This window comes from Neofelis nebulosa, chromosome 16 (assembly GCF_028018385.1).
Source record: "Neofelis nebulosa isolate mNeoNeb1 chromosome 16, mNeoNeb1.pri, whole genome shotgun sequence".
NCBI classification, from domain to species: Eukaryota; Metazoa; Chordata; class Mammalia; order Carnivora; family Felidae; genus Neofelis; species Neofelis nebulosa.
Window position 1 is genome coordinate 62378373 of NC_080797.1, and position 25253 is coordinate 62403625.

General features: G+C 38.1%; 2 protein-coding genes and 1 long non-coding RNA gene across 29 annotated transcripts in view; 2 read left to right on the forward strand and 1 right to left on the reverse strand.

Moving 5' to 3' along the window:
• EFCAB5 (EF-hand calcium binding domain 5) overlaps positions 1-8877 on the forward strand; it is a 193714-nt gene extending 184837 nt beyond the window's left edge. For all 22 annotated transcript variants that reach the window (XM_058704035.1, XM_058704052.1, XM_058704040.1 and 19 more), the window contains one exon: positions 8297-8877. In XM_058704035.1, coding sequence (XP_058560018.1) covers positions 8297-8490 — 194 coding nt within the window. In that variant the 3' untranslated portion in view covers positions 8491-8877. The remainder of the gene's footprint in view (positions 1-8296) is intronic.
• On the reverse strand, positions 1278-19091 carry LOC131497631 (uncharacterized). Of its 3 annotated transcripts, none has more exons than XR_009255051.1 (3): positions 18719-19091; positions 5249-5464; positions 1278-1502 (listed from the first exon to the last, which is right to left on the reverse strand). It is a non-coding gene; the product is annotated as an uncharacterized LOC131497631 (long non-coding RNA). The 3 variants fall into 3 exon arrangements; XR_009255049.1 differs by having other exon boundaries at positions 18642-19091; XR_009255050.1 differs by lacking the exon at positions 18719-19091 and adding an exon at positions 15852-16021.
• The window catches only part of NSRP1 (nuclear speckle splicing regulatory protein 1), a 61315-nt gene continuing 55091 nt past the window's right edge, over positions 19030-25253 (forward strand). The window contains exons 1-3 of one of the 4 annotated variants that reach the window (XM_058704077.1): positions 19394-19567; positions 20306-20399; positions 23139-23158. Coding sequence is in view for 1 of the 4 variants with exons in the window: in XM_058704074.1 (XP_058560057.1) it covers positions 19095-19114; positions 20306-20399 (114 nt within the window). In the remaining 3 variants the exon portion in view is untranslated. Of the gene's footprint in view, positions 19115-19393; positions 19568-20305; positions 20400-23138; positions 23159-25253 lie in introns of those variants that run through there. The other 3 variants (XM_058704074.1, XM_058704076.1, XM_058704075.1) reach the window with 3 other exon arrangements.

Sequence of the window (25253 nt, forward strand, 5' to 3'; positions counted from 1 at the left end):
TTGCACCAAAAGGGGTATTTTATATTCTGGTGGAATTCCAGGCAGCTGAATCCCACCTTTAGATTGAGGCTGTCATCTATGAAGGAGCATTGGACAGCTTTGTTCAGCAAGCTTGGCGTCCTAAGGCTGTGCCATTCATTGCATGTGAATGTTACTGACATACTTTCCTGTAAGGGAACCGAGTGCCTCCAGTGACCCCTGGACCAGGACCCAGACAGCTGTGCATGCAGTAGTGCATCAACAACCTCTGTCACTCTGCCTAAAGCACTTCCAGTAGTTGTCCTCTTCTTCCTGAAGACCCATGACCTGACCACCTTCTCAAGGATCTATTTTCCCCACTCCACTTTGGACCTATGCTGCCAACTTTGCCTGCTCTTTCTGTAGGGTGTCCCATACCTGTCCCATGTCCTCATCCCAGGGGTTTAGACACATGTTATCTACCAGGAAATGTTATCAGACTTGGAAGCAAGAAGAATGATCTCTCATTTCAAGTGTGACCAGAATCACTTTGCTCTCTAGAGCCTGTATTTCTGCCAAGTGGCCATACTTCCTCCCCATGCCTAAATCCAAGGGTCTCTAAGTCTACAGATGCTGGTCTCTGCAGAAGTTCCCCTGCAGGAGCCCTAGAGCTCCTCCTCTGCCAAAGCAGCCAGATAGATGTGCTATTACCATCTATAAAGAAACTCACCAGCTTCCTCAAAAAAAACACCACCATGATCCACCAGAGATGGCAATGGAGGGAGATGACCCACCATCATGGGGGAAGGACTGCTGGACTCACAACCCTGATTAACTGTCTTCAAGATTCACCTTCCCCAGGCGATCTTTCCCTAAGCACTATTGCCACCATCGTGGTGGCTCTAGCAATTGCTATTCTCTATCTCCCTCCATTGCAAGAGTGGGACAAGCCTCTCCTTCATTCCTCATGGCACAGCTGAAGATGAGATAGGAACCTTTAATAAGACACTACCAACTTTCCACAAATAAGAAATGTGAACACAGCACTGAACTGAATATGCAACTGTGATCATATGCCTGGTTCTTTTAAACAAGTCAAAGTGAAATGAACAAGATACCAAGAATATTGTTTTGTCCTATTAATTTGGACCCTCTATATACCCTCATTGGTTTGGATTTAGTTACAGTTCTCTACCGCCTTCTTAGACTTGGTTTCTTGGGTCGTGATTCCTCCTGAGATTTGTTGTTTTCCCACCTGCAATCACAGTTAGACCTGGGTTAAACAGGGAGCCTTGAGGGTGCCTTTTATGAGATGCTCACCAGATTTCAGGCTCTAGAGGAGGAAACATCCATTTAGTTTCAGAATAGATTCCTTTTGTTCTGGCAAATACCTCTTAAAGGGTGTTGTATGAAAGATATTGAAGAAGCACTCAACTCACACACTGTCTGGGAAACTAGTTTAGGGTTCAGTAAAGACCTGGGGCCTGGATGCTTGACTCATTTCCCATGCATGCAGACCCTTTCCATCTCTAGTCCAAGTCATCCTGGGGGAAAAAAGAAAGAAAAAAAATCAAATCATCAATTCTCTTTTTGCTTTTGGTTTTAAATTTTGAAGTTTTCCAACAGTTGTTATTGAAATTAGAGAAACAACATGGTTTTATTTATCTAGGTACCATCACTGATGCTTTAATATCCAATAAGGTCTGTTAAAAATCAGTTGAATGAGAACATTTTTCTATTTAAGGCTAAGATATTTTTCCAGATTTCCTTGACACAGTTTTTTTTTTCATTTTAGTGGATGTTAAATAATCTTTTATCTCAAAGGAGTATAAAAATTATATGTTTTTTAAAAGCATTTTAAAAGTTCAACTGGAACTAAAAGCCTTCTAACAAAAGAGTCATTAGCCCATCCCTCTTCTCTCTTCTCAGTCTCCCCAGGTCCCCTCACCAGAGGCCATTCTTTTTGACTCTTTTGACTATATCTTCTGGCATGTGCACATTTCTGTCTTTTTAATACTGTAGAGCATTGCTATCTTTTCATTCCTCAATTTTAAACCTCGTCAACTGATTTCCTCTTATTATAGATGAAAGTTGAGTTCTGTTGTACCACCATTCTCTTATCCTGTCCTCCCAATGTAATTATATTATCATTTGGAGTTAAATCAAAATGCATTGTTTACATGATTTTGTCTATGCAAATATGATCCACAGCTGAACATATAACATATTTTGGTTGCTCCTTTTTCACTTTTTGTCTTTCCTGAAGTAAATAATTCACTTTTTTTTTTAATTTAAAAAGTTTTTTAAATGTCTATTCATTTTTGAGAGACAGAGACAGAGCATGAGCTGGGGGAGGGGCAGAGAGAGAGGGAGACACAGAATCCGAAGCAGCCTCCAGGCTCTGAGCTGTCAGCACAGAGCCTGACACGGGGCTGAAACCCACGAACTGTGAGATCAGGACCTGAGCCGAAGTCGGAAGGTTAACCAACTGAGCCCCCAGGGGCCCCTTAGTTTTATTTTTTAAATTCCTAAATTTTCTTTGTATTTCTTGACAATTCCCACCCCATCCATTTTGTCTCCATATAATTTCCCTTGGGGGAAGGTTTATCAGGTAATTTTTTTTAGTTCCATTTTTTTTTTTGCCTTGAAGCCATCCCTCTAGAGATCTTGATTCTCCTTCTATCTGGGGTCTTCCCCCACCCAGATCTGCTACTCAGTTGCCTTCTGAAATCCATTTGCTGCTATCATAAGAATTTACTTTGCCTTGCTCTGAGGTAGCGTATCTCTCGTAGTTTTCTGAGAAAGAGTGTGTGAATGGTAAATTTTTTGAGACTTTCATGTCTGAAAATGTTTTTATTCAACCTTCATATTTGATTTTTAGTTTCCCAGGGAACATAATCTTGAAGACAATGACCCATTGTCTTTTTTGAGAAACTGAGATTATAATTCATATACCACAAATTTCACCAATTTATCCTGTACCATTCAGTAGTTTTTAGTATATTCATAAAGTTTTGCAAACATCACCACTAATTTTGGAATATTTTCATCACTTGGAAAAGAAACCCAGCACCCATTAGCTGTTCTATTCTTTGCCCCTCCCTACCCCTACCCCTGGCAACCACTAATCTACTTTCTGTCTCTAGGATTTGCCTGTTCTAGACATTGCATATAAATGGAGTCATACAAGGTAGATTCTTTCACTTAGCATAATGTTTCAAGGTTCATCTTTGGTCTATGTATCAATACTTCATTCTTTTATTATGGCTGAATAATACTCTATTATATGGATATAGCACATTTTATTTATCCATTTATCAGTTGACGGAGACGTGGGTTGTTCCTACTTTTTGGCTATTATATATAATGCTGCTATGAACATTTGTTTACAAGTTTTTGTGTGAGCATATGCTTTATTTTGAGAGACAGGGAGGAAGGGAGGGTGTGAGTGGGGGAGGCAGAGAGAGAGGGAGAGAGAGAGAATCCTAAGTGGGCTCCGTGCTGTCAGCACAGAACCGGATGCAGGGACTGAACCCACAAACCGTGAGATCATGACCTGAGCCGAAATTGAATCTGACACTTAACTCATTGAGCCACCTGGGCACCCCAACAATAATTATTTTTTGAAGTTTTCTCTTCCCTGTTGTTTCTCCTTTCTTTCTGTTTTTAGTGTTTTTGTCTGTATCTCATTTCTACATCACACCACTGGGCAACTTCCTCTCCCCAACACTAGAAATTTATTTCTCAAAGGGGATAACATAGAAAGTCTCTGGACTGGGGGACATCAGACACAGTTGAGAGGGAGAGGACCAGAGTGAAAACTGGGAGATTATGAGTGTGTTTACTGAATATAGAGCCCTCTGTAAGCTTCCTTGACAAAGCTCCAAACAAAAAGGAGGAAACAAAAGGACAAACAGCTGATACCTGTACTTTTGGGGTGTAAGAAAAATACTATAGGACTTTTGTTTGTAATTATTGCCTATTGCCCATCACTGCCTACTTTGTTTTAAAATGAATGATTTATAAATAAATATACATGTATTGGGGCTCATGCTCAATATTTGTTACTGATGGAAGTACATAATCAGAGTTCAGAGTCTACTGCATTAAACTATGAATTTTTGTAAAGCAAATTGCATTGATTTCAATTCTCACATTAAAAAAAAAGTTTATTTATTTGGAGAGAAAGAGAGGGAGAGAATGAGGTCGGGAGGAGCAGAGAGAGAGTGGGAGAATCCCAAGTGGGGCTCATACCCATGAACGGTGAGGTCATGACTGGGCAGAAACCAAGAGTCAGATGCTCAACCAACTGAGCCACCCAGGCTCCCCTCTCATATTTGATTTATAGATATATCATGAAAAAAAGCGCCAATACAATGTGATATTGTAAGGAAATTATACCAACAGAAATGAAACTAATATGCCTGCAAGAACACAATGTTCAGTCTGGAACAAACTTCTACCCAACTTTGGATAATTTGAGAAAAAATGTGTTTTTACCTCCCCATTTAACACTGATCCTAGAAGCAGCACTCTACAGTACATTTTGGATCACTTTAAGTTAATGATAACATAGTAAGTGCCTGAAAGCCATGGCAAATATGGGTGTTCTGACCTACTTAAGAACTGACTGAAATATGCACACACATGATCTTTTAGCTATATGATGTTGCAGGACATTCAGCCCATTGCATGTGGCAGTAATGTTAAAAGGTGGCACAAGGTATACAAAACAATAGAAATAAAGGAACTAAAACTAAGAACTAAGGCTAAGGAGAGAAGCATTCAAGAAATACTTGGGTTATTAGTTGAAAGGAGCAGTTATACTTTGACTTTTGAACTTGATGCTTAAGTACTTCATTATTTTTGCTTTGCCCATCTTTCTAATTGCCTATAATTCCCAAAAGGGGATTTTACTAATCTAGTGTTAAAACAGAGATCTGTAAAGGGAGTTTGAATTAGAAATACCCTGGACTATCCCACAGCTTTCAGCAAAATCAATTCCTTATGTAATTAAAAGTTTGATTAAACTAAAACCTACAAAAATACCATTAAATGTTTTTGAGTTAATAGGTTTATAAACAGATTCAAGGGTTTGACCCAGCAATTTTTTTAGCTCAGATTTCCTCCAATAATTTACTATAAGCTTTTACCAAGGCAAAATAAATAAATAAATAAATAAATAAATAAATAAATAAATAAAACAAAAAACAAAAAAACAAAAAAACAAAACACAATTTGTAACAGTTAGAAAAGAAACAAATTGGTCTGTTTGAAAGAATTACCAAACCTGTGCAATCTGGCTCTTGTCATCTGCCAAGCGGCAAAATCTGGCGTCCATCCACCACAAGAGGGCAGTAGCGCTCAACCGTTGTTAATGGGAACCCAACAGAGCCAAGGAGGCTTCATTAGAGAAATCATTACAGCTGTTGTTAACACATCACTCTCTCACTGGAAAACGCAGGCAAACAGGGATCACAACCCAGATAGGTTCAGAGCTTCTGTCCTGGGTAACAATAAGACAGGAAATAAGCAACAGGGGCTTGTGAAAGGGAGAGGCCTCCCTCCCCATCCTCATGTCCTTGAGTCACCGTGGAGATGGCCGACTAGCTTAATAATGGCTGCAGATAGGGGTCTGTTTCATTTGGATGTTGAGATAAAAACGCTGTGGCAGGCAGGCATCAATGGAACAGAGCTCTTAATGGGGATTTGGAAAGGGCAGAAAGAATAAAAACTGTGGGGTGCAGCAGAGCCAATATCTCAGAAAATGAATTAGGTTTGGTTTTAGGTGTGTTCTGGGATGAACTTTAGATTCATAACACTGGAACGTCAAGATAATCAAAGCAATCTTTCCAGCCTATAGCATTACTTTGTAAAGTTTCCAGGAAGTGAATTAATAAAAAAAGGAATCAATTACAACTAGTGCACCTCAATATTTTAAGTATGTATGTGGATTGGTCTGGGATTGCCCAGAACTTGAGATGAATCAGATATTTGTACTATGCTCTCATGACCACCATCTGTTTTTGTTTTATTCATTTGTTACTGAGCTATAATCTGAAAAGACTTTTAATATTTGAAAGACCTAATTGAACCATTCTGTAATTTAATGTTGTTTCAACATTTATTGAACAGTTACAACTGAGAGAAAAGACAGTGCCTCTGTGTGTGTTGAAAGAAAAAGTTTTAGAAAATTGTACCTCCATGTTTTAAATCAGCCTCAAATAAAAATTGAGACTTGTGAATGTTTCCTACTTTTTACGTGCCTTTCATATCTTGTATTGTACTTTTGTTGAAGTCAAAACTTCATTGTTGAAGTCAAAACTGAAATCATAGAAAGGCTAAATCTAATTCAGGGAATCTTGTTCCTTCATAGAAAGAAGGGATAGAATATAGGGAAATAAAATGTTCTGTCATTCTTTTTTTTAAGTTTATTTATTTATTTTGAGAGAGAGGAGGGGAGGGGCAGAAAGAGGAGAGAGAGAATCCCAAGCAGTCTCTGCATTGCCAGCGCAGAGCCCGATACAGGGCTCGAACTCATGAACTGTGAGATCATGATCTGAGCCAAAATCAAGAGTTGGATGCTTAACCGACTGAACCACTCAGGTGTCCCTGTTATCCTTTTTTAAAAATTTTATTTGAGAGAGAGAGAGAGTGCAAGCAGGGGGAAAGGTGCAGATGGAGAGAGAGAGAGAGAGAGAGAGAGAGAGAGAGAATTCTAAGCAGGCTCCATGCTCAGCACAGAGCCAGACACAAGACTTGATCCCAAGATCCTGGATCATGACCTGAGCTGAAATCAAGATTCAGATACTTAACCAACTGAGCACCCAGGCACCCCGTTCTGTCATTCTAATACAGATCCATGAAGGACATACTTGTCATTAATGAGCCATTAGATAGAAGATGACATTTAAAAACTCTTATTCAATTATAAGTATCACTTAATGGTTTATTCAACTCAAATTAGCAAACATTTATTGGATTAGTCACTGTGGTAGACATAAGAAGTAACAAAAATGAATAAAACATTGAGCTAATGGTGAGAGGCACCTGAAAGAAATATTGTTTTAGCAGCTACTCTGTGACATTTTTAAATATCTTTTCTTATTAATCCTCATAACAGTTCTGAGGTGTTATCCCTGTTTTGTAGAAGAAGAAACAGGCTAACACCAATTAAGTGGCCTGCTGAAGGTCACAGAACTAGTTGGGATAGTGCCAAGATTGAAACCCAGATATGTTCAATTTTAAAGTATATTCTCTTTTCATTGGACCATTCTATCTGGATATTAGTCACTGACTCCTGGGAAAAAGTAACTTTTATGAATGGCAGTTTAATAGTTTACAATTTAACAAATGAAACATATGGTGTGCAGTTATTACATATTTTAAAATAAATTTTAATTAGGAAAAATTTTAAACATAGAAATTATAGGGGTGCCTGGCTGGCTCAGTTGGAAGAGCATGAGACTCTTGATCTCTGGGTCCTGAGTTCCAGCCCCACGTTGGGTGTAGAGTTTACAAACCAAAGTTAGAGACTAACACCTGTGTAGTCATTACAGAGCCATATTCTGTATCCAATCTGAATGTTATACATGTTTGAGTCAGACTTTTTTTTTAATTTTAATGTTTATTTTTTGAGAGTGAGACAGAGCACAAGCAGGGTGGGGAAGAGGGAGCAAAGAGACACAGAATCTGAAGCTGGCTCCAGGCTCTAAGCTGCTAATGCAGAGCCCCATGCAGGGCTCAAACCCACAAACCATGAGATCGTGACCTGAGCCAAAGTCAGATACTTAACCAACTGAGCCACCCAGGTGCCCTGAGTCAGACATTTTTAAAGAAATAAAACATTAGAGAAACAGTTGAGACTTTCTACCTCTCCTTGATCCCTCCCATTCTCTTTTTTTCCTCTCTAGAGCTAAGACTATTATGAATTTGATGTTTATCAGTTTTATGCATGATTCCTTACTTTTACTTACATGTTTATGAATCCATAAACAATACAAAATTATTTTGCAGTGTTTTAAATTATATTTTAATTGTATCCAAAAGAACGTATTATTCTACAACTTGCTTTTTGTGATAATACATTCTGAGATTTATCCACAATGGAATGTGTAGCTTTAGTTCTTTATTCATTAAATGCTATGCAATATTCTATTATATGAATGTATCAAAATTTATTTATCCATTTTCTTATAATTATACATTTAAACAAAATTCTGCCATGGTTTTGATTCAAAGCATATCTGATGAACTTTCATCATAATACTGGAACTTATATATTTTAATAATAAAGGTACAAAACTATCCATACTAACTTTTTTTTTTCTTGGTATAGATCATTCTCGAATCGAAGTATGGAAGTTTGGTAATAGTGTCATCGAATACCTATACCACTGGGCACACATCTGTTTAACTCTCATGGAGCTAAGCAAAAAAACAAGTAGTGCCATTGCACCCCCATTGCCCTCCAAAACTGACTCCTATGTGTATGCAAAAATGCCAAAGGGAAGCTTGCCAGGGAAATGCTAATGAATTGGTACTGTATTCAGGCTATTTTTGTCATGTTCAGTTTTGCTTGTTAACTATAAAATATCTTCAATTGGAAAGGAGTGTCGCATAGACATATTTTGCTCCTAGACATTGACCTCAGCATTTTCCAAAACGAAAATGCTACCTAAGGAGAAATTTGATCTAAAAAATATCCAGTTAAGGTAGCCATAACCAAATGCATGTTATAAGATATATTGAAAAGTTTCCTTTTAGTTTTAGCTTTGTATCTGCCGTGGGACTATTGTGGTTAATTGGGTAGAATTATTTCAACTCTTTAAAGGTGCAAAGTAAAGACTGAGGATTTATGGAAAAATGGCTATTTTTACATTAAAGGAGTACCAAATAATAAAGATTTTAAGACATGAACTGGGAATTGTTTTTCTAATTTTTTCAGAGACTTAAATTTGCATCACCTTTTCCCCCTCCCCAACGATCACTACTCCTCCCTACTGACTTTAACAACTTAAGTTACTTCAATAAATAGAAATTCTTGTAGGAAAATGTCCATGACTCATGGAAAAAAGAAAACACCTTTTTTTAATAACAAAAACCTCTCAAGTTAAAGAACTGCAAAAAGAGTTTATATTTATTTAAAGCTTATTATTACAGCAAACTTTACTGCTCTTTTGTGAGATTTCATCTTTGCAATAACATATCTGATGAGAGTCCATTTTTAATAAAAATTTGGGAAATTAAACTTCATTTTCTTTATTTGGTTGACAAAATGTGATGTGTTGCAAACATCTTATAATTTGAGGTTGGAGGTCCCTTCTTAACCTTCTCTGATAAAGTGGCAGCAGAGTTATTACCAGTTCTCATCTCTTGGATGATCGCATGCCCAGTCTTAACCTATAAGCCTATTTCATATTTGGAAGAGGGCTTTTCAGGGCATTTGCAACAACATTTCTAGGAACAATGTTCTTGAAGATATTAAACTGATAGCCACATATCCTGATGGCTGCAGAACAAGCTTATAGAGTTCACTGTGCATACAAATGGCATTTTAGGCAGCGAGCAGAGGACTTTTTTTGCAGAATGCTATCTTATTAACCATTATCATGGGAATTAAGTTAACTAAATGACATCTAGCTTAATGAGAACAGGTATCATACACTTGCATGGAGTTTAACTTGTTTGAAGTATTTTCACACACAAGCTTATAACCTCCCAATAACCTGTAAGGTAGGCGGTCTAATACCATTATCCTCACTTTATAAATGAGGACATACGCTCAATGCATGAGTTACCTACTTCACAACAGCTGGTAAGAAGCCAGGGGACCTAGCTTCCATCTATCCTACCTTTTGCCAGCACTCAGACATCTCACTGACACTTTTCAACCTTTACCAGACTAATGATTATGCTATCAGTCTTTTAGAAACTACTTTAAAATTAAGCAACCAGGGATGCCTGGGTGGCTGGTGGTTGAGTGTCCTACTTTGGCTCAGGTCATGATCTTGCGTTCCATGAGTTTGAGCCACACATTGGGCTTGCTGCTGTTAGCACAGAGCCTCTGTTCCCTTCTCTCTCTGCCCCTCCCCTGCTCACACAGACATTCTCTCTCTCAAAAATAAATAAAACATTAAAAAAATAAGTAAAATTAAGCAACCAACAAGAAAGATTAATTGAATTTATTTAATGATCACTCAAGTAAAATACTATCCCTTAACACTAGGAGCTTACTTTTTTAGTGACGAGGATGTTATTTATACTTGACAAAATTTACATACAGATTTATATTTAAATCCTTTTATTGAATACATTGCTTTACTTATAGTTATATATACTTCAGAAGCTTGGACTTGATTAGTTTTTTGTTGGCTTTCTTTACTGTAGCTTATACATAACATGGACACGGTATGGTGTTGACCATCCAGACCATTTTCCCTTTATTTTTTTTAAGTTTATTTATTTTGAGAGAGAGAGCACATGAGCAGGGGAGAGGCAGAGAAAGGGAGAAAAGAGACTCTCAAGCAGGCTCTGCGCTGTTAGTGCAGAGACTGACACAGGGCTCGATCCACAAACCATGAGATCGTGACCTGAGCTGAAATCAAGAGCCAGATACTTAACCAACTGAGCCACGCCTCCCCCCCCCCCGCCCTTTTTTAAAGGAGACAGATATTTTTTGAAAACACTGTAAGGGAGCAGTGGCATGCAGGACAGCAAAGGATAGGCTGTCTGCCAGGAGGCGGTGGTGGGGGCCTATAGTTATGGGGTGAAATGAGGTATGGGAACCTATGGAATTTTCCTTTTTTGGTAACTGCCTGGTTGTAAGTAGCCCATTGGTCAGCTGGGGCCTATGGCTATTTTGAGGTGGGTCATTTAATGAGCCTGTTTGCATGCAGCCTGGTTATCACTCTGGGCCCTTTTGCCTTACTCAGGTTTCCATTGCTCAAACCTGTTGCGTAAAACAGCCTCTGGATCCCACCCTGACAGATCAACAATGACAAATCTTTGGTATTTGAGTAGAGGTCTCATCTTCAGTAGCTGCTTCTTGCTAGACAGGGTGGGTGCACGTCTCTACCTCAACTTGTGGGTCCATCAGGGGTTCTGTGCAGTTATAGACCAGAACATGGTATTATTTAATGTGCTGAAAGGAGATTGGAGTGAAATTCACTGGTAGCCAGGTCCATGGGATTTAGGGAGAGAGGACCCTCTGATGGCATGGCCTGGAATCCATATTGAATAATCATTCCTATACATAATTGTTGGATTCACTCAGACAGGTAGGAATGTATTTTGCCTGTAGATCAAGATGGTGTTGGATCTGAGGGAACAAAGGAAAAAAGCGTGCAGGGGAGAAGGAAGCAAGGCAGCTGAGCATCAGCCAGCATCAGAAAGAGTCCCAACCGAGTCTGTAATGGGTGCAGATTTGTCCTGGATGAGCTTCTGCTGCCAAATGTGCTGCAAATTGGTAACAGAGACCTCAGGGGGATGGAGTGGGAGAGGAGAGGAAAGCAGTCTTCGCCCTCACAGGCATGAGGTGTCGAACCTGTTTGCCCTTGGACCTTCAGACCACATGGGGATAGCTGCCCTGGCCAGAAAGCTTCAGTTGTGGAGGAGTACTAGGGTTAGACCGCCAAAGGGCTGAAAAGAGAAAGGTGAGGGAAGAAAGGATTCCTCTGAAGGTCAAGAGGGGAAATCCCTCACCCTTTCAGGCAAGGGCAGTCTGGCAATTTCCCTCTGGGGGCTTTGGCTCCTTACCAAAGAGTGACCTCAGCCAAGGTCATCAGTTCCTCAACGACTACTAGAGCTGGTTCTCTGAGGAAAAGTCCTGAGAAATTCCTGGAGAATCCAGGGAGAGTCTGGGCCCAGCAGAGATTCCCCATATGGGCCACAAAATGCCAGGTCATCCAGATTGGGTGGAGAATGGTGGCAGGGGCAGTGAAAGAATTCACCCAGGGCAGAACAAAGGAGATAGAAGTTTACTGAATACACTGCAAGGGAGCAGTGGGCAGGACAGCAAAGGAGACACTGTCTGCCCAGACCATTTTCCTTTTTAATTATGGCTTTCCATGGTCCAGCAACAACTTAAGATTTTAAGACAATGATACTGGAATCTCAGGAAAGCTTCTACTGCCTCTTTTCAAGCTTTATGGAAATATAACTTACATGATATATAATTCATCTACTTAACAGGTACAGTGCAATGGTTTTTTTACTGTATTCAGAGAGTTTTGCAACCATTACAACAATCAATTTTAGAACATTTTCATCACCCCCGTGAGAAACCCCATACCCATTAGTAGTCACTGTCCATTTTCCCCCACCTAAGCCCTAGGCAATTATTCATCTTTCTTTTTCTATGGATTTGCCTATTCTAGACACTTCATATAAATGGAATCGTACAATATGTTGGTCTCTTGTGACTCACTTCCCATTCCCTCTTTATCTAAATATGTTTAAGCAACCAGCTACCCTTAACTTCCACAGACATCTCCAATCCAGACTCAGAAGATCTTCTGCAGGTAATTTAGGGAATTTTCATTCTTCTCATGTAGGTTTTATGCAATGCCACTCCCACCTAACCCCACCCTACATCATTAACTCTGTGTTCTTACTCTCCCCTGAATGATTTTATTATAAAGACCTCCCTCAATAGATATCAATTAAATATTGCCTATTTCTTTGTCCTTAGGCATAGTAATTACCCTCAGTAGCTGTTCCATCTCTTAGTCATTAGCTCTATTTTACCTCTCTTTGACTGTCCCTTCCATAGACCACAACTAGGAGGGTACCTCTTGGTGGCCATATTCTGTTCTATGTGACCCTGACTCTGTAGCCACAGCTTTTTGAACTGGGGTTGACCCCTTGCCAAAGGAAGACCAATTTGTGAAAAGGCCTAATATACAAAGTAACCAAACCATGGATAAGCCAAACTAGGAAACAGCAATAAGAGCAGTGTCTAGAAGGACAGTAAAGAGTTTAGAGAGGCCAAAAGTGTCACGTCAGGCCTTAAACAAATTAAAGGATACTGCCTTCCAGACACTACAAGTCGGCAGCGAGAAAGTTTAGAAAATGCGTAGTTGGTTAGGGACAAGAATGCACAAAAAGGCAGAGGGCACAAAAAGAAGCAGAGACTGAAAGAGTAGGGAAGTGACATCAGTAACATTAATGTCAAAAGATTAAATGGAAGATCCATTAGTTTGGGTGCTGAGGTCCCTACAGTTGCCTTGGATCCAATGCTAGTCAACTGTTCTGTGTTTGAGGTCTTATTGGGAAGTCTAAGACAGTTGGAATTCTCTGTTGTGTAATAGGAGTATGGTAGTAATGATACCATCTTTTATTGGTTCACTCTGCTTCTGTTCTTACACCATCTTCAATTAAAGTTCCCAAACTTGGGTTCAAAATGTTAGGAGTCTTTTCCGTGTCTCTGATTCACTGCTGCAGGTACCACCATTGCTGCAAACTCTGCCAAGTGATTGAAGAAGTTGAACTCTCTGAAACAATGCATCAGAGAAGTCAGCCTTCTACCTTTAGGAAAATCTCACAACTGCTTCATTACGACATCCCAAAGGCAATGGGAGAATACAGGATTCAATACACCAATTCAAAAGCTCACATTATATATAGGATATTGAGCTGGGTAATTTTGTGTAACTAATTCCCCATTCAGTCTCTTTAAACAAGAGGCAGACAGTCTTGGCAGGGGGCTTTATTTTTACCCTCTATTGATTCTTTTTATTTTAAGCAAAATAACACATACTCATAATTTAAAGAGTCATCTTGTTATACAAGGTCTTTTAAGACCACAACATTTCCCAGCCCCACCTCACCCCTGTTTTTCTTACCTCCGAGTCAACTACTTTCAATTCCTTTAGGTCAGGAATTAATAAACAGCTCAGGCCTATTACGATAAAGTTTTATTAGAAAAGCCATGCCCAGGGGTGCCTGGCTGGCTGAGTCCATGGAGCAAGTGACTCTTGATCTCAGGGTCATGAGTTCAAGCCCCACATGTGATGTAGAGTTTACTTTAAAAAAAAAAAGAAAGAAAGAAAAGGATGCCCATATTGTTTATGACTGCTTTCATACTGCAAGGGCATAGTTGAGTAGCTGCTATAGCTACTAAGACCCCAAGACCCACAACCCCTAAATATTTACTATCTGACCCTTTGCATAGTTTCCCAACCCCTTGATTTTGACACGTACCTCCATATTGTGAAATAACATGTGGTGTGGCTACATTTTTTTCCCTGATTTAAGCAATATTTATTAACCTCTCAGTATGCATTACAAAGATTCAGCTTCTTCCTCAGTATGTGCGTCCACACACACACAAACATTTCCCATTCCTCTATCCTTTTCAATATATTGCACTAGAATTTAAATTAGAATAGATTGATATTCAGCATTTGCATTATCATGACTATGTATGCTATTTAGGGCTTAGCCATGTAGTAAATTACAATCATTTTCCTTTTCTGAACATCTTTTCACTTTCCCTGGAGTTAATGTTTGGAGTTAAAGTTTCTTTTGGAGTCAATGTCCAGAGTGGCTGGAGTGACTATAATAATAACACACAAAGTAGATTTCAGAGCAAAGAATATTACCATGATAAAGAAGGTCATTTCATAATGAAAAATAGGTCAATTAATTAAGAAACTATAACAATCTTAAATATTTATACATCTAATAACAGAGTTTCAAAGCATATGAAGCAAAAACTGAGAGAACTGCATTCATGGAGACACAAGTAGATAACTAGTTACCTAGGGTCAAAGGGTTTGTGCAGAAATGAGTGACTAATGTATATATGCTTTCTTTTTTGGACATTAAAATTATTCTAAAATTGATTATGGTGATGGTAGCACAGCTCCTTGAATATATTAAAAACCATTGAATTATATACACTTTAAATTGGTGAATTACATGGTATGTGAATTATAGCTCTATAAAACTGTTTAAAAAAGAATGGCTGTGGAGCGCCTGGGTGGGTCAGTCAGTTGAGCATCTGACTCCTGATTTCAGTTCAGGTCATGTTCTCAGGGTTGTGGGATTGAGCTCTGTGCTGACAGCATGGGGCCTGCTTGGGATTCTCTCTCTCCCTCTCTCTCTCTGCTCCTCCCTTGCTTACACTTTCTCTCTCTCTCAAGTAAGCATAAAAAAAAAAAATGTCTGTACTAGATAGAAATCTGATCTACATAGAAATAGTAAATGTGTGCATAAACATAATATTTTTCTTATTTTAAAAATAGCTTTGAAAGATAATTGCTTGAAGCAAAAATAACAATTTATTGTGTGCTTGTAACATAGGTAGAAGTAAAATGTGTGAAAATAATAGCACAAAACTTAAGTGAGGGAAAATGGAAGTATACTTTTGTAAGGTTTTTTTTTTTTTTTTAACATTTATTTATTTTTGAGAGAGAGAGAGAGAGAGAGACAGAATGCAAACAGAGGAGGGGAAGAGAGAGAGGGAGACACAAAACCCAAAGCAGGCTCCAGGTTCCGAGCTGTCAGCACAGAGCTGGACACGCGGCTTGAACTCATGAACTGTGAGATCATGACCTGAGCTGAAGCCAGACGCCCAACCGACTGAGCCATCCAGGTGTTCCATAAGGTTTTTTAACTATACATAAAGAGGTATATTCTTTACTTGAAGACAGACTGAGATAAATTAAAGATGTATACAAGAAACCCTAAAGCAATACCTTAAAAAACAATAAGCAAAGAAGTATGGCTAATAAGTCAACAAAGAGGTTGCATCATAAAAATTGTAAGCTGAAACATAAAAATTTCTTGATTAATCCAAAAGAGGGCAAAAAAAAAAAAAAAAGCAGGGAGGGTTAGAGAACAAAAAACAGATTGGAAAATAGAAAAACTGCAGCCATACTCATACTCACTTTAATGAAAACGTTCTAGGGGTGCCTGGGTGGCTCAGTTGGTTAAGTGTCCAACTCTTGGTTTCAACTCAGGTCATGATCTTGCAGTTCCTGAGTTCCAGCACTGCACTGCCAGTGCGGAGTCTGCTTGGGATTCTCTCTCTCTCTCTCTCTCTCTCTCTCTCTCTCTCTCTCTCTCTCAGAATAAATAATAAACTTAAAAAAAACAAAAGAAAATGTTCTAAACACGCTAATAAAAGAAATTATCAGAGTAGATTTAAAAAAAAAAGCAAGACCCAAATACAGTAAAATCTTGGATTGCAAGTAATTTGTTCTGTGAGTATTCTGCAAAACAAGCAAACATTTCTAATAAACAATTCTAAATTTTTTTTTAACGTTTATTTATTTATTTTTGAGACAGAGAGAGACAGAGCATGAACAGGGGAGGGTCAGAGAGAGAGGGAGACACAGAAACTGAAACAGGCTCCAGGCTCTGAGCTGTCAGCACAGAGCCTGATGCGGGGCTTGAACTCACGGACCGTGAGATCATGACTTGAGCTGAAGTCAGAGGCTTAACCGACCAAGCCACCCAGGCGCCCCTCTAATAAACAATTCTAATAAATTTTAACTTGATAAATGAGCAATGTCTTACAAATACGAGTAGTATGTGATGCCAAAGGTCACACAATCACCACAACTGAGCCAATGGTTCTTCTCTCTCTCTCTCTCTGCAGGATTGTGGGTGATCACCTCCCATGCTCAGATGCTCAGTCTCAGACCATGGTGTTTGGCAGAAATCAGTGATTTTTCTGAACTTTGGAAGTGCCCATAACTGGCACTAGTGTATTTTTTGTCACTTCAAAGCACCTATGGACAGTCTTTTGCTTTTCCATACAAGAGTAAGCTTAGGAATGCTTTGATTCATTCTAGGTCAGGCTGCCTACAGATATAGACCTTTTCCTCTGCTGCTTTATTGCCCAGTTACATTAAAAACAGTATATGGGAATGCAAACTGGTATAGCCACTCTGAAAAATGGTAGTATGGAGATTCCTTAAAAGTTAAAAATAGAACTACTCTATGACCCAGCAATTGTACTACTAGGTATACCCAAAGGATACAAAAATACAGATTTGAAGGGGAACATGTACCCCAATATCCATAGCAGTATTATCAATAGCCAAATTATGGAAAGAGCCCAAATGTCCATCGAAAGATGAATGGATAAAGATGTGTATAATACATATATAGATTACATATATACATATGTATATATATACATACACATATATACATATACATACATATATACATGTATATGTAATCTATGTGTGTATATGTATATATGTGTGTATATATATACACACGGAATATATATACATATATATGTATATATATACACACACACAATGGAATATTACTCAGCAATCAAAAAAGAATGAAATCTTGCCATTTGCAACTCTGTGGATGGAACTAGAGGGTACTGTGCTAAGTGCAATTAGTCAGAGAAAGACAAATAATATATGACTTCATTCTTATTAGGAATTTAAGATACAAAACAGATGAACATAAGGAAATGGAAGCAAAAATAATATAAAAACAGGGAGGGGGGGAAACATAAGAGACTCTTAAATACAGAGAACAAACTGAGGGTTGCTGGAGGGGTTGTGGGTGGGAGGATGAGCAAAATGGGTAAGGGGCATTAAGGAAGACACTAAATAGGATGAGCACTGAGTGTGATAGGGGATGAATCACTGGAATCTACTCCTGAAATCATTATTGTACTATATGCTAACTTGGATACAAATTAAAAATAATAATATACAAATAAAATACAGTATATGACAAGTTTATTAATATTGTACTGTAGTCAACATCCCTGTGAGCATATACAATGGCCCCCATGCAGAAGATTCCATTGAGCCAACAGACAGCAGTGACCCCGTTAGTGGTAGTGAAAGTTGTCCTACACAATAACCCTCCTCTCTCTCTCTTGTCTCCCTCACACCAGCCACAAAGGTTTTCAAAGGTTAAGTGCGGGTTAATTTATTTTTCTTTATATTTTATATTATTTTGTATTTTATTACAGTATTATAATCATTTTTATATGAGTATTTTGGGTTATGGAACAAATCGTCTGAGTTTCCATTATTTCTTATGGGGAAATTCACTTTCATATACATATGCTTTGGATTAAAAGCATGTTTCCAGAATGAATTATACTCACAAAGGTTTTATTGTATATACTATCAACATGAGATCCACTTTTAATATAAAGACACAAGTAGATTAAAATAGGTTAGAAGGATGGAAAAAGATAAACTATGCTAACAATAAAAACTGTCTATATTAAAATCAGATAAAGTACATAAAGAGAAAAAAAGACAGGGTCATTTCTTAATGGTATCATGGTCAATGCAAGAGGACCTAACAATCCTAAATGTTTAAATACCTAAATAATAGGATTTCAAAATCGGTGAAACAAAAACTGACAGAATTAAAAGGAGAAATAAACAAATCCACAATTACAGTTGGAGATTTTAACATCCTTTTGTCAGTAAGTGAAAAGATCTCTTTGGCTGCTAGAAAACTAGTTTTGAACAGGTCAAGAGCTGGTGGATGAACAGATGAAAAGCGACTAGAATTTAAAAACAAAACAAAACAAAAAATATATATATATATAACATATAATTTTGATTCCTATATCCAGTATTACCACGATGCTGTTATTAATAATTTCGTCTATGAGCATGGGTCCTATATTAACATACAGATTTTCAGTTGCCAAGTTACCCTGAGCCAGGTATACTCACACTGAAGCCTCGGTGGAAAAAAAAAAAAAGTCGATAGCTTTACGGCAGTGTTTTTCAAACTTGACTATCAAAGCTACCTGCAGGGCTCTGTAAAATTCAGATTGCTGGGCCCCATCCGGGAGTTTCAAATGCAGTAAGTCTGGGAAACCGCCAGAGAATTTGCATTTTAACAAATTCCTGGTGATGTTCCTGGGACCACACTTTGGGAATTGCTGGCCTAGAATTTTGTCAATTCCTTTCTTCCCAAAACGTCCAGGCAGCCAGTTGGTTTCCAAACAAAGCCAAAGGCCGTAGGACTCGGGCCCTTGCAAGACGGAAGCAGCTCAAGAGAGGGATTCAGCCGCTAAAAGTGTTTCAGGCCGCCCAGATCCGCGCGAGAGTGTACGTGATGACGTTGACGTCTGCGTGAGCGTCACGTAGCCGTCGGCCACGTTCAGCGGAGACGGGAGCAAGATGGCGATTCCGGGCAGGCAGTGAGTGATCCGGGAGTTAGGGTTAGGCTGGGAATGAAAGATCACGGCGACTTAGTCTTTGACCGACGAGTAAAAGTGCGCTGGAAGTGAAGGGGCTTTGTCGTCAGGGATAGAGGCGGGGAAAAGCGAGAAATCCTGAGGAACATATTCCCCTCCCCCCACATTTTCCAGGATGGAAGTCCGAAGTTTGAGGGAGAAACTTGTGAGGAAATAAAGGAAGTTAGGCTGAGGGGCAGAGAGCGAGACTTTTCTATTTTCCAAAAGCTCGGTCTGAGGCCCCTCAGTCTTGCTTCCTACCCCGCGCTTGAGTTTCTCCCTGGTTGGATGCTTTCAGGGGCAATGAGAAGAGACAATTCCTGGCTTCCTTAGAGGGCCTTGTTCTTGGCTGCTCAAGTCCTGATTCCCGCCCTCCCTCCTTGTTTTAGGAATGTTGTGCTGAGAAGTCACAAAAGGGTAGGCATAATAGGGACCTGGGGTATACGTTGCCGCAAGAGAGACAAATATTGTATGTTCTTGAAAGTTTTACCTTTGATGTATAATTCTTACTTTCGATGGAGTTTCCCGTCATCTCGGCATTTTAAAGGCCAAAGCGTGAGAAACTAAATGAGTTGGACCTGATGGGATGGTTTTCTGAGCTGCTCCAAGACAGAGCAGATGAGCGCAATAGAATATAATGGGCATTTGTACCGTGACTTCTTAAGTTTCTCAGTTACTGTAATCTTTTAAAAATTTTTCGTGGGTCACATTACCTAATAACTTATTTTAAACTATGTAAGTACCCAGTTGGAAAAAAAAAAAACAAACAGCTATTTTCTTGTTCGACCACAAGGATAATTTAGAGTGTTTTAAAATTTTTAGTAGGCATGAAACGGGCGTTTCACTAACATGTTCTTTCTAAAACATTATTTCATCATCTAAAACATTTCTGATCTCTTCAGTTATTTCTCTTTTTTTATTAAAATGGTATTTGAATTTGACCCGTGTCAGCAAATAATTACTTAGAAGAGTAATTATAAAATCTTAACACACATTAGGACTTTGAGATCATTGGAAAGCGGAAACCCTGTTCTGTGTTCATAAGCTGTGTGATATGTTTTGACTTGGTAGCTTCATCTGGAAGAAGTAGTGGATGTATTATTTTTTAACATTTAAATATAATGGTGTAATTTCTATTTCAAAAACAAAATGCAGGTATGGGCTTATTTTGCCAAAGAAAGCACAGCAGTTGCACCCTGTTTTGCAAAAACCATCAGTGTTTGGGAATGATTCTGATGATGATGATGAGGTAAGGGAACCTATGTTTTTCTATTGCATTATTAGAAATAGAATTTTTTAAATCGAACTTGTGAATTTGATGTCTTTGCTTGCCTTAGTTGTTTGTCATTACAGTGTATCTGGAGCATATTATCATTTACAGAATCATCAAAAGGAATATTTAAAGAAAAACTTTTCACTGATTTTTTTTTCCTTCACTAATGTTACATGGGAATCTAAGATTTTTTTCAGAAGTTGTGATTTTCAGTTATTTCTAAGTAGTTACACAAAGCTGTTTTAGACAGCTAATACTAAAGTAACAAAATTATTAGTGTAAAGATCCCTGAAAATGAGGTATTAATATGTCACCAATTTCCTAGAAATTTTTATTAGCAAAGTAGTTTCTTTTAAGACTACTTTTGTGATTATTAATTGTCTGCTAAATGTAGTTGTTCAGTTTTGTAATTATGGTAGTGCATGAAGTTACAATTGATTGTTCTACAATAATAACACCTAATATGAATATTTTCTATTTTAGCAGCCAAAACTATGTTTTCCTGTGAAATCTACAGCTTATAGCAGAAACAGCCTCAAATATATGCTTATGTCTTGAGTCATTTTCTGTATTTCTGAAAGACCTTTGCATCAGTTAGTCTGATAGTTCCTTTGGTCTGGCAGAAAGATAGCTTCTCTTTTTACTCATTTTATAATGACATAGGTAGGTAATTGAACATATTTGATACTTCTTTGCTTTTGCTTTCTTTCTGTTGAAGAAATTGGCTCCAGACACTGTCTACTTCCCTACATTCTGCCCCAGGCAACTATCTCATTGTGATTTTGATTTGCATTTCTCTGATGGCCAGGGATGTTGGCCATTCATGTATCATCTTTGGAGAAATGTCTATTCATATCATTTATGTATTTTAAAATTGAATTATTGCCCTTTTATGAGTTACAAGATTTCTTTATATATTCTAGATATAAACAAGTCCCTTGTTAGATATAATTTAAATATTTTTTCCCATTCTTTTGTCTTTTCACTTTCTTGATAGGATCCTTTGAAGCACAAAAGTTCAATTTTGAGAAAGTCCAATTTATTTTTTTCATAGGTTTCTATTGCTTTGGTGTCATACCTAATAAACCGCTTAATCCATTGTGATGAAGATTTATACTCGTGTTGTAGTTTTACCTCTTAAATTTAGGTCTGTGATCCATTTTGAGTTAATTTTTGTATATGGTATGAGGTAGGGGTCCTACTATTAGGACCTAGGTCCTAATAGTAATAATACTATTATTTGCATATGGATATCCAATTGTCCCAGTAGCATTTGTTGAAGGCTATCCTCCACTGAATTGATAGCACCCTTGTAGTTTGTTTTAATGTACCTTTTCTTTTCTTTTCGTTTTAATTTTAGAGGATGGGAGGCACCTGGGCGGCTTAGTTGGTTAAGTGTCTGACTCTTGATCTTGGCTTGGGTCGTGATCTCAAAGTTCCTGAGTTTGAGCCATTGTCAGGCTCTGTGCTGACAGTGTAGAACCTGCTTGGGGTTCTTCCTCTTCCCCTATCTCTGCCCCTCCCTCTATACTCCCCCCCCCCCAAATAAATAAACTTAAAAAAATAAAGAATTCAAAGAAGAAAGAAAAAAAACCCTGAAAAATAGTGGTGGGGGGAGGGAGGGATGAGAGAGAGGAAGAGAGAGAATCCTAAGCAGGCTCCTTCTCCATGATTTGGGGCTTGCTCCCACAGCCCTGGATCATGACCTGAGCCAAAATCAAGAGTTGGTCGCTCAACCAGCTGAGCCACCCAGCCCCACAAATATTTTTTTAAGTCATCCTACCATGGATATGCTTATTCTAATGTTTCATATAAATCGTCTTGGCACACCATATAATACAAAGCAAAATATTTGAGAAGGATGGATGTACACAAGTGATCTAGAAAGTATAGTCATATTATTGCTCTTTCTTTTCCATTGTGAAATGAGGCTGGTGTACAGTGAGGCTAGAGCTAGAGAAAGCTAGGGCTAAGCCATTTTGCTCTTTCTTCATTCTGTCTTTCCCTGCCTCCTCCCATTCTTTTACATAAAGGGACTTTAATGCAGAGAACTGGTTACATAAGTAATGGAAGACTTAAGCCAAAAAGAGGATAGATGGTGAGGCAACCCAGAGATGAGCCAGTGGTGATAAATGGAGGGATACAGGTAGGATACAGGTCCTGGAGGCCAAGGGCTAGGGTTATCTGGTGGGAACTGGACTCTTCCCGAAGGAGCTGAAGCCACTAGGGAGATTCAGTTTTAGGTAGAGAAAAAGGCAGGGTGGAATTCCTTGTTTTTTCCCTTTCTTCTAGACAATAGATCATTTTTGTCTTCCATTGGTAGAGCTCAGCCAGAAGCCAACTGACAAGCTGCAGCTTAGTTCTTAATGAACAGGATATAAAACTTTTCTTCAGTATGCCTTACCAATAAGATCAGTCTAATGAATTCCAGCTTATTCTTATACTGAGAAGTAAATTTCTTAGTTAAGTATTTTTAAATATTTGTGAGGTTTGAATACAAAATCTCTTATTTAAAAAATCAACAGTTTAAGCAACAATAAAGTTTTTCGTGCTTTATAAAATATAAAGGTAAATTTTATGGTTCTTTTCCTAAAGAAGGCATTTGGTATACCAGGAGAAGAGCTGCTGTAATGCACATCCTTTTATTGTTATTTATAGCAATTTAGCAGAAGCATTTATGAGCCCAAATTTAAGATCAGACTTTTCCTTCCACAGGTCCAGCAGATGGGGCCCTAGTAAATGAATTCAATATTAATATGTGCTTATATCCAGAGTAAGTTTAAAAACTGGAAAGTGGTAGCCCAGCACTTTAAATTACTGTTTAAATAGTTGTAAATTATCAGAACTAATTAGAAATAATATTTTGTTCAAAGGTAGGGGAGATGGAGTTTTTTACCCCTTATGAGTAAGAGGTTTATATTGTATCCAAATGCAACTGTCTGCTCATAAGTATTTGAGTGGTTTTGCTATTATAGTAATGTGTTTATTCCATTTTATCCAGTGTATCCTTTTTTCCAGTGCCATTGCCACCACCTTCATTACTTATTTTAATACTTTGTAATTAGTTTCCTTATCACCTGTCTCCTTAAATTCGTTTGAAATACTGTTGACAGATTGATCTTTCTAAAGCACAGTTGAATTCACTTATAACCTCCTTGCTTTTGAACTTGATTGTATTTAAAATCTAAACTGCTAATCCTGAGATTGGAAGTCTTCCCTATGCTTAGGCTTCAAAATGCTTATTAGCATTTTTTACTAACTGTCCTCCTCTATGCAAAGTACACTGTCATGTTTGTAATTTTTCACAGCTCTGCTTTTCTTCACATTGGAAGTCTCCCCATCCTACGTGTCTATATTATAGCCATCCTTCAAAACCCATTGCAAAAGCTGCTTCCTTCAAGATTTCATACAGTGGGTGCAATCTCATCCTTTTTATGTCACTCTACTTATCTTAGCACTTAGCTTTTCATACCTTGTGTTGTAAGTTATTTGCATACATCATGTCACTATCTCGGAGTATGAGCTCCATAAGTTAGGATCTGGATATCTATGTTGATACATTTTTTTAAATGTTTATTTATTTATTTTGAGAGAGCGAGAGTGCGAGCACATGCACATGCCCATGAGCAGGGGAGGAGTAGAGAGAGGACAAGCTCCATGCTCTTAGCTCAGTGCCCACTGTGGGGCTCAAACTCACAAACCGTGAGATCACGACCTGCGTTGAAATCTAAATCAAGAGTCAGAGGCTTAACTAGTAGCCACCAAGGTGCTCCATGCTGGTACTTTTACTACAAGTACAATTATTTACTTAGATGTTTTAGCTGTCTATATTGTAAAGAGACAGGTAGTAGAGCAAGCCCACTACAGAACTTTGCTTTCATAGTGTGAAAGCAGCCATTAGACAATATATGAATGAATGAGCGTGACTAATAAATATATTCTAATAAAACTTTATTTACAAAAGGAGGGGTGGCTGGATTTGGTTGTAACTTACTGACCCCTGGTCTACACAGTTATTCTCAAGAGTACTTGTGATAACCAGTAGTATTTCACAAATTTTATAAGATAGTCTCTGACCAAAATTGATGTTGCATGACAGGTTCAACAAGGAACTTCCTTTTAGATATTTCTCAGTAATGGATGCTTGCTCATTTTGCATAGCATAGTGACTTTTCCTTTTAATCTTGGCAATTGAAATGGTTATTTCTAGACAATATTCTTGCAAGATCTATTTTGCACAGTAATTCATAATGCCATGAAGAAGTATCCATACAACCTGAAAGTTGTTGCAGTTTGTATCTTTATCCTTTAAGAGGATAAGTTAAATAATGTATATAATGTACTTAATATAATATTTAGGACATAATAAATGTTACATGTATTTTAAAAATTGCATTTGTACAGTTTATTAAAGCTCTTACTGTGGCCATGTTCTCATGCCATTAATATTCCTTGAAACCGGAATTTTTAAAATGGCTTATGGAAATTCGTCATATGGATTGTATGTCTCTCTCAAAAATAAATAGACGTTAAAAAAATAATTTAAGGGGTGCCTGGGTGGCTTGGTCGGTTGAGTGTCCGACTTTGGCTCAGGTCATAATCTCATGGTTTGTGAGTTCAAGCCCCACGTCGGGCTCTGTGCTGACAGCTCAAAGCCTGGAGCCTGCTTCGGATTCTGTGTCTCCCTCTCTCTCTGCCCCTCTCCTGCTCATGCTCTGTCTCTCTCTGTCTCAAAAATAAATAAAACATTAAAAAAATTTTTTTAAATAAATAATTTAAACGTAAAGCATGAGGTAAGGTGAAATAAACAGAGTACAAAATTGAATATGT